This window comes from Miscanthus floridulus, chromosome 12 (assembly GCF_019320115.1).
Source record: "Miscanthus floridulus cultivar M001 chromosome 12, ASM1932011v1, whole genome shotgun sequence".
In the NCBI taxonomy this organism is placed as follows: Eukaryota; Viridiplantae; Streptophyta; class Magnoliopsida; order Poales; family Poaceae; genus Miscanthus; species Miscanthus floridulus.
In genome coordinates, this window is record NC_089591.1 from 45,044,500 (window position 1) to 45,054,343 (window position 9,844).

A 9,844-nucleotide genomic window follows, 5' to 3' on the forward strand; every position below is an offset into this window, starting at 1 on the left:
GAGAAACTTTCGAAAAAGGGCTAAATAGTAAAAAATTCGGACGACTAACAACCTGCAGGGGTATCGGTGTAATTTTCTCTTTCCCCTGGTGCAAGCCTACAAGTCTGCAATCTTATTCCAACATATAAATACCGCTCGGCTCCCGGCCAAGCTCCCAAATTCCATTCCGGCCCCTGCCTTCTCCGCCTCCGCCTCCTTCCGGTCTCCATTTGTCTTCCTCCCGCCTCCTTCCGGTCCCCTCCCGCCACAGCCTCTCCCGCCCCCTCCAGCCAACCAGCGAACCCTAGGCGGAGCCACCTTCCACTCTCCCCGAAGCTCGCCCGGGAGGGGGAGGCCAGGATGGCAGCGACGTCGGCGCCGCCCGCGAGCGCCCAAGCCCACGCCAACGGCAACGGCTCCCTCGCCGGGGTGGCGGCGCCCGTGGGCGCGCCCACCAACCCCATGGCGACGGCGCTGCTCACCGATCAGTACCAGTTCTCCATGGCCTACGCGTACTGGAAGGCCGGGAAGCACGCCGACCGAGCCGTGTGAGCGCCCTCTCCTCCCCTGCCCCGCTTCGTTGCTGTGCCCGGCCGTGTCTTACTTGTTCAGCGGTGCCGGTTGGATTGGATTGGATCGGGAGGTCGTGATCTAGCGTGAGGTTGGTGAGCGGGATGGTTTAATCCGTGCCGGGTTAGGTTATGAGGGATGTGGCTTTCAGGGCCATGTATTGGAGCTCGGCCCCTCCCTGCTGCAATTCCCTTGTTGCTGTTCTGTTGCTAATGCGGTGCTCTCGTTTTCGGTTCTGATTGATGTGCTGGGAGCGTTTGTTCTCGTAGGATCGGTTGTTTGATATTGCTGATTTTCCCCCCTCTTATTACTTACTCACCGTTGTGGGTTACGGCAGTGTTCTTTACATCGTGGATCATTGATTGTTCAGAGCATTTTATTTATTTTCGACTCAGTGCTCTGGTTTTGCTCTGCCTTTGGGAACCCTTTTCGTGTGTAGTTAATTTTTTCTCTTGTTGCAGCAAGTGATATTTCAAGCATCTCTTCGTCTCGACATCTACTATTCGTCTTTTATGTTTCTGTGTTAGTGCATTTGCTGTATGCCAATATGCATTACTTTTTGCTAATACAATGTTGCCTATGTAAAATATGAGCAAGTAGGATGTCACCTTTAGTATTTTGATATGTGCTGTTCTGTGTTCAAACCGGGCTTTCATTTTCATTGCTCAACTTTGTATTTCTCCGCTAAGCCCTTTCCATTGTGCAATTTTAATTGCTCCTTGTCGATGTTGGTATTTATCTGTTTTTATTTGTTTGGAGTGGACGATGCATTCATTTGGGATTATCGTGCTCTTGTTAGAGGTATATTCTGCAATTGGTGTTAGTTTATCCTAAGTTGGGTTTAGGAGCCAAAACTTTTCTCCTACTTTTCTAATTTTATGCCTTGGATAGTTTTCACAATTTGCACATGACATGACACATGAGTAGTATTTTTAAATCGTGATGTAATTCAGAGGGTACGTGGACATTTGAATGAAGACAAACAGATGAATGACATTTACTGATTGAGTAAACAAATAAGTCAATCAATTATCTTCGGATTTTATATTTAAAATTTGCTGATGTAATGTGGACATTTGAATGAAGACAAACAGATGAATGACATTTACTGCTTGAGTAAACAAATATGTCAATCAATTATCTTCGGATTTTATATTTAAAATTTGCTGATGTAATTCAGAGGTTACGTGGACATTTGAATGAAGACAAACAGATGAATGACATTTACTGCTTGAGTAAACAAATAAGACAATCAATTATCTTCGGATTTTATATTTAAAAATTGCTTTGGTCATCCAAGGTTTGAAATATGTACAATCACAAACGTATGCAAGAAAGTGGCCAAAGGGCCTCTAGTCCAACTGGTTAGAGCGTCCCAGCGGCACTCCTCAGGTCCTGGGTTCGACTCCCCGTGGGAGCGAATTTCGGGCTGGGGTTAAAAAAATCCCCTCGTCTGTCCCACGCCAAGCACAGGTCTAAGGAACGGCCCTGTTCTCACAGGGGTACGGTGCCTGGGGGGTGGCTTTCCCCCCATAGGTCAAAAAAAGGGCAGACCCAGTGCCGGAGGCTCCCACATGAGTGGAGTCTGGGGAAGGGAAAAACCGAGGCAAGCCTTCCCCCCGCAAAATCTGCGGAGAGGCTGCTTCGAACCCGCGACCTGGTGACTCAGTGAGACAGCTTTCACCACTGCATCACCAGTTTTTTTTTATGCAAGAAAGTGACTTTGACTTAAAACAGTTGCATATTTTAGTAGCGGAAAACTCACTGATTGGGAAAAAAAAAGTAGCGGGAAACTCCTTTTCTTTAGAGAAGAAACAAGGTGATATCATCATATGTGTGTTGACGCTAGCTCAGGAACAGGGGAGTGTTTTTACAGGGAAAATAGCTATAATTGTGGCATTCAAGGAATATTCTGGGAAGGTACCTTGAAACTACACTAGGCTGTTTTATATATTGCTAGTATACAGCATGACAGTGCAAAACTTATTGATGGATGTTGAGCGAAACAAGGAACTTTGTGTGAAGTGATCTTCTCTATGTCTTGGAACGTAGTTATAGTTCTTAACTAGGGCATTTCGAACCAATTGCTTTGCCTTTATCAATGGTCATATGTGCCTCCATACCCTTAAGTTTCATATGGGATAGACCTTGCTTGTGTGCATTATATTAAAACGTTGTTTGTCCACAGTATTAAGATATTTGTCGGCTTCTGAAAAAGCAATGTTTTTATTTTACCACAGCAGCTCCCTAGATCGCACCAGAGATGCCTCCACGTGTCTCCAAATAAAGTGTGTCCAATCTTAAAATAATTTTTGTCACAATTTTAGGGAAAATTTAATGCAAGTGGAATTGTGGCAAGTTAATGGTAGGCCATGGTATAATTCAATCAAGCCAGGTTGGGAAAGTATTTCTTTCCATTATTCTCCTTTTTGTTATCATTCATCCGCCATTATCTTATATGAATACTACTGTATGCATTTATACCATGTGTTCCTTTACAAGAAATTGTTCCTTGCATGTTGTTTCTTCTGTATTGTTTTTCCATTCAAGGTTGAATGGCAAACTCTTCTTACCTGCATAACTAGAAGCTATTTGTTCATGGAGATGAAAACAATAATGATATAAGCTGGTCACTGCAATTACCAGGCCTTGGGTGCATGTTGTCACCATCATATTACAGCTAATTGAATGGGTGGTGGCAAAAGGATAATGCTGGATTTGAGAATTTCTGATGTCTTCCTTTGGAGTTTGATATGTCTTTGAATTAATGTGCTGGGTAGTGGGTACTCAGGCTTGACTTGGAGCTTATGGTCATTGAACTTCAATCTCCCAGCAAATTTTAAGAATCATCCATCTATAATGAATCCAGACAACTGGTGGAAAAAGATACAAGAATCTCTAATCCTTGGAACTCACGAAATAGTCTTTGGCATTTCATGGGAAGTTGGGAACTGACTACTTAGTAGCAACTTGAATGTCCATCCGGTGCAGCCCATCTTGTTGCGTTTTAGTCTTAATACGATCAAGAAAACACTTTGTCTGCTTCCTCATGCAAGTGCTAGTCCTCCATGAACCTTTCAGTGAATCTAGTTTCAAGCCTTCTGATTTAGTTTCAGTGAATACAAATCTATGGATGGCAATAATGTATTACAGCTAACAGCTTTGTCAACTTAATTCTTATTTGAATCCTTTTCCTTTCACAGGTTTGACCTGTACTTTAGGAAAAATCCATTTGGTGGGGAGTTCACTGTTTTTGCTGGCCTTGAGGAGTGCATCAAATTTATTGCGAATTTTAAGTTCACAGAACATGACATTTGTTTCCTGCAATCAGTCATGCCAATGTGTGAGGTATCATCTCATCCATACATGAGTAGTCTCTCTTTCTTCCCATGATTCTGAGATAGGCAGGGTATGCACGTGCTGCGCCTTGGATCAATTAGCATGAACTAGAAAGAATTGGCTACTTCAAATGGAGGAAGCGGGAGTAGTTTTAAATGCACGTGCTGTGCCTTGGATCTTTCGTTTTTCACCTAACTTTTATAAACACTCCTTATTTGGTTGTTTTCCTGCTAAATGTTCATTTTCTAATGTAAACTACAATTCCTAGGGTGCGTTCTTCGATTATCTCAGGGAAGTTGACTGCTCGGATGTAGAGGTGTACTCCATTCCTGAGGGATCAGTAGTTTTTCCAAAAGTGCCCTTAATGAGAGTTGAAGGTCCAGTTGCTGTAAGTACGAAGCCCTCACCAGTTGTTGCGCTAATACATGTTTGCCATATGAGCATTGATCAGAATTTTGAAATGCCTCTGATAACTTACCATTTGTTATTACACCATTAGGTGGTTCAACTTCTTGAGACTCCATTTATAAATCTTATCAATTATGCCTCTTTGGTAACTACTAATGCTGCGCGTCATCGTCATGTTGCTGGAAAGTCAAAGGTTCTGTTAGAATTTGGTTTAAGACGAGCACAGGTGATATTCAATTATCCATCCCTTTTCAACTGTCATTGTAAAACATTAGTATTTCTATGTTAAATATTGCTGTGGATTTATTACTGCAGGGACCTGATGGAGCAATAAGTGCCTCAAAATATTGTTTTATGGGAGGTTTTGACGCAACCAGGTGGATTATTTTGCATTTATAGTTTATAACTAAAATCCAGCATATTTATGATCCTTGCTCTTTATAATAATGCTTGAAGAAGTATACTTTCAGTTATCCTTGCATAGTTGCCTTCTTATCCCTCACCATAAAAAATATTTTGCCCCCAAAATTGTTAAATGTGTTTACCTTTTGTTCAATCTTTTTTTTTTTGCAGTAATGTTTTGGCTGGAAATTTGTTTGGCATACCACTTCGTGGAACACATTCTCATGCTTTTATTAGCTCATATATGGTCAGTAAAGTATCCTTCCTGCTATGAATGAATGAAAGTTTACACAAATGCAGTTACTTTCGTCATGAGAGCATTATGTCTGCATACTGTAGTTTCATTGGTCAAACAAAACCTTTGTTCTTCACAGCATTAGTTGCTAGCCCCACTGTTGTTACAGTGCTACAGGATTCTGGGTAATGTGTTTCATTTCTTCTCTTTTCAACCATGCTAGTTTTTTCTTGTTATGTTCTTTTAGTCTGATGTGGAATCTATGGATTATAAATTTATCATTCCTCCTTTTCATATCATTTCTGTGCAGTGTGCACAACAGTTGGGACTGTCCCTTGCAATTTTTTCCTCGAACGCGCAGGAGAGCTGCGTATCATTGCATTAATAGGCTGTCCCTTGGATGTTCATGCTTAGATATCTATTTTGAGAGTATTTTTCTTTGTGCCAGTTATCACAATTTGCTTGTTTCATGATTTAGTAATATACTTACCACCCTTTCAGAGCCTTGATGAGATACTAGACAAGGCCCTCAGGAGCAAAGATGGCTCAAGAGTTTGCCAGGATTTTGTTAGTTTAGTGCAAGAGTGGCTTCAAAAGATTCAGGCATGATTCTAGAAACTGGTTACGCTGGTTTTAATTATCATGGTATGCTTATGTTACTTACTTTTTTGGTTGATTTCAGGCAGCTGATTCATTAGGTGGTGTATTTGGTGATACAAATAAAAGTGAGCTGGCTGCATTTGCATCCTACGCATTGGCTTTTCCAAGCAACTTCCTTGCTCTTGTGGACACATATGACGTGAGTTGTTAGTTTGTTCGAGCTTCAAGCTTTTCTCTTGTTGTTTGTACTTCAATTCATGTCTGAATGAGTAGGGTCAACTCTCTTTACTTGAGGTTGTGAGTAGGTCTGAAAACCTCCATTTGTCATTGCTGACTTATAATTTTCTGTTTGTCTTTCTGAATGCTCCTCTCTTTCTGTGCTGGTATTAAGAAATCATGATCTTTTCTTTTACTGCCAAACTTGTTACTTTATGCATAGACATGTATGGATTTTTTCGGACTGAGGGTAGACTGATTGGTGATTGCACAATTCCAGAACAGAATGTGTTTTCACTATTATCATTACCTGGCATTTATTCAGAAGGCATAGTCAATTCCTTACTCATTCATGTATATATTACGCACGAGTCCACGTGGCTGCATACGATTGGTGAACAGTAACCAGATCGCTCTCAACGCGCCGATTCTAGGAGCTATATGGAGTTTCATATTATCGTCCATAAGCCATACTCACCCTCTTCTCTACCTTTCAGGTTATGCGAAGTGGTATTCCAAATTTCTGTGCAGTGGCTCTAGCACTTCATAACTTAGGGTATGCCAAATGTCCTTTGGCGCTCATTACCTGTGTGTTTGACCACCCCTATTAGATACGAGCTTATCTTCACATGGAAATTCATCGTGTACTCAAAGAATAAAATTCATGAGAACACAAATGAAGCTAAAGTTATTAAAAAAAGGTCACACCAATAGCATATACTTTAGGTTGGTTTACGTTTATAACTACCATGCTTACAAGTTACAACTGAGATAGGAAATTCCCCAATCTTGTGCTCAATCTTTAAACATAAGCTTTTTGCCTAATCATATATTCTTTTGTAGGTACAAGGCATCTGGTATTAGATTAGATTCTGGTGATCTAGCCTATTTGTCCATTGAAGCACGAAAAGTGTTTCGTGCAGTAGAGAAGGAATTTAATGTACCTGGTTTTGCAAAGATGGTCATTACTGCTAGCAACGACCTGAATGAGGAAACAATTGATGCCCTCAACAAACAGGTAATAAATTTATCTTGTGTTTACAATTTGTCAAGGACTATTTTACCTTTCGTATTATGTCAGCTGTGGCTCCAATGTTATCTGACGTGTTTGTTTGTTCTTCTGTAGATTTATCTTTATCATTCATCCTGCCAATAGCAGATATAATTTAAGATCTCCATTTATTTTGCAGGGTCATGAGGTTGATGCCTTTGGAATTGGAACTTACCTTGTGACGTGTTATTCCCAGGCTGCTCTTGGCTGTGTCTTTAAGCTAGTTGAGATAAATAATAGACCTCGTATTAAGCTTTCTGAGGACGTGGCAAAAGTATGTCCAGTATTTGTGTGTTAGAAATATCTGCTTTATTTTATATATATTCGTTGATGGTGTGATAATATGTTTCAGGTTTCCATTCCATGCAAAAAACGATGTTTTAGACTGTATGGGAAAGAAGGCTACCCACTGGTAGATATCATGATTCGTGAAAGTGAACCATCACCTAAGGTAACAATGCACCTCTGTTATCTTTGTTGACATCTGAGTTTTATATTTAGCACAAGGTTCCCAAGTATCACAGTACAGAATTTTAGAACATATCTTAGAATGGAATATAAACTGAGCTAGTACTTGAGTTCATCACATGCTTCCTATCTGTTATGCAACACAGCTGTCATGCTCGGTATCTTGTCTTTGACATCATCTGCAGTAACCTCCAATGTTTAAACTGGATTTCATATTGCTAAAATATTGCAGGCAGGAGAAAGAATCCTCTGCCGCCATCCATTCATTGAATCAAAGAGAGCATATGTTGTACCCCAGCATGTTGAGGAGCTTCTACAGTGCTATTGGCCTGGGACATCAGGTATGGACCTTTTAACTCTTTAGCGAGAATTTTGTTAGTGGTCACACACCCATGGCTGGATTTTGGAAAGTAGTAACTGAAAATGGGAGTAACCATCATCAGCATTAGATTGCCTTAAGAAATCAGAAGGATTTATCGATCCTCGTTTTGCGCTACATTTTTTAAGCAGAAGAATCTTAAAATAAAAAGGACTAGCATGACAGGCTTAAATTTCTTTCTGAACATAGTTTGATAGACTTAATTAATTTACGTGTCCCATATTTCCAGTGCTCTGTTCTGTGCATATCCTACCGTTGACAATCACCAGAGCCACAACTGAGGATGCAAAGTTTAGCTTCCTTTGGATCACTGGGTCGAATTCTAACTCACTGTAGTTGAACTATAATCCAGATTTCGAAGCAAGGGAAGTGAGATAAAAATAACTTAGCTAGCTAACCCACTGGTATCACCACTTTCATCCCTAGCCACAGCCCTTTCATGTTTCGTCCTGTAGTTTTCTTCATCAAAGGTGACACGTTTAGGAAAAAAAGACTTCATCAACCCTGTATACAAAAGAAAAATCTGAATGCTAAATGTCCCTGGCCTCTGTCTTGTTATGTGTTAGTGACATGTGTACCTGTGTTTCCCTGCAGATAAACCTAGAGCAGAGCTGCCCTCCTTGGAGAAGATCAGAAGCCGCTGCATGCAGCAGCTTGAAAAGCTGCGTCCGGATCACATCCGGCGGCTAAATCCAACACCGTACAAGGTTTGCTTGTTTGCATCTCGCCTTTGTCTGTCCTCATCTTGATTCGTATCACTAACTCCTCAATCTGGGCAGGTGAGCGTGAGCGCAAAGCTGTACGATTTCATCCACTGCCTATGGCTGAACGAGGCGCCAGTAGGTGAACTACAGTAGATGTTGGTCACATAAAAGAAGTTTTGGGTCATCTTTGATACAGCAGCGATTCATCGCAAAAGAATTAGAGCTCTTCTCCACAACATCAGCAGTTGAGCCCATGGCCCATGCCGTAGGAATGTAGGATTTTGCTCCCCAGAATTTTCATCTCTAGTTACCGGTATAGAGGCAGGTTAATCAACTCGTCTAATTTATACATCCCTTGATTGGTGGGATACTATATACACATCATCATGGAAGGAGCAGAATACATCATTTGGAGTCGATGGGAAGATTAATGGCCAAAAATGTTACTAGATCCTGCCGTGTTTGTCCTCTGCAGTGTACTGTACACATTTGCAGGTGTTAGATCCAACAGACCAGGCACCAGAGCAAAGCTGCTGGTTGCCGCGCTAGCAGGCTTGAATTGCTGCTGTCACCGTTTCCTGTTCTCGGGTGTTGTGTTACGCAAGGACTGGACTGCCGTCGGGTGGGATGAGTCCAAACGTTGCACTCACTAGAGTAAGCAAGCAGGAATTGGTGATGCGCTCGCCAACTGCCGTGGCATTAACACACAGCAGCACTTTTTGGCTGGTTATTTTTCTAAACTACCGTTGCGTTATGACAGCACATGTAACAGATCGGTTAGTTGCTTTTGGATGTTGTGGTGGCATGCATGGTTGTTCTTTTATGCGCAATTCCTGCCAAAAGGGTGACTGGTCTGCTAATTTCCATGGAAGGGGCACACGTTTCATGAATGGAGAACTTGCAACGATAGAGACCTGTGAGAGATAGGTCTATGGTTAAGCATCAGAACGCTATTTTCTGACAAATTCGTGTTACCTACAGTTTCTGGGCTCAGATACACATCTGGGCACTCCATTTCTCATTCGCCAGTCCAAAGTCATGTTTGGAACACAGATTTTTTTTTTCCATTTCTATATTTTTCTTGCGAAATTGAACTGACTCATGTGAAATTTCTGCATGATTCCTATGAAATTCTCAAGTTACAAAAAGCCCCTTAATGTAGGTCAATATTAATCTCTAAGAACGTATAAAAAACAGTAACCAATTATAGTCTTCGATAGTTTCAAAAATGTATTGGGTAAAGAAGAAAGTAATACCGAGTAGTAGCCTCTAGCGGGCATTTGGGACACAGGAACACACTGCTCGCAGCTGGCAGCCAGAGGCGGGTAGATGTGGCCAGCGGCAGCCAAGGGCGTGTGGGCGCAAATTTGAGGTGATATGGTGTTGGTTGAGTGATCCAGGGCAGCTCTAATAATTGATTTTTAAGCTACCTCTAAGTATTTTTTCTCTTTTTTTTAATAGAAGAAAGAAAAGCTAGCTTTTGATCGAGAACT

General features: G+C 41.3%; 1 protein-coding gene across 1 annotated transcript; it reads left to right on the forward strand.

The window, feature by feature from the left end:
- Positions 1-173: 173 nt before the first annotated feature.
- On the forward strand, positions 174-8,800 carry LOC136497177 (nicotinate phosphoribosyltransferase 2-like). The gene is made up of 15 exons (XM_066492964.1): positions 174-527; positions 3,753-3,897; positions 4,157-4,276; positions 4,388-4,522; positions 4,612-4,673; positions 4,870-4,945; positions 5,435-5,536; positions 5,616-5,732; positions 6,247-6,305; positions 6,593-6,767; positions 6,940-7,074; positions 7,153-7,251; positions 7,501-7,609; positions 8,242-8,354; positions 8,427-8,800. The coding sequence occupies exons 1-15, from the start codon at positions 340-342 to the stop codon at positions 8,502-8,504; spliced, it is 1,713 nt and encodes a 570-aa protein (XP_066349061.1). The 5' UTR covers positions 174-339; the 3' UTR covers positions 8,505-8,800.
- The last annotated feature ends 1,044 nt before the right edge of the window (positions 8,801-9,844 follow it).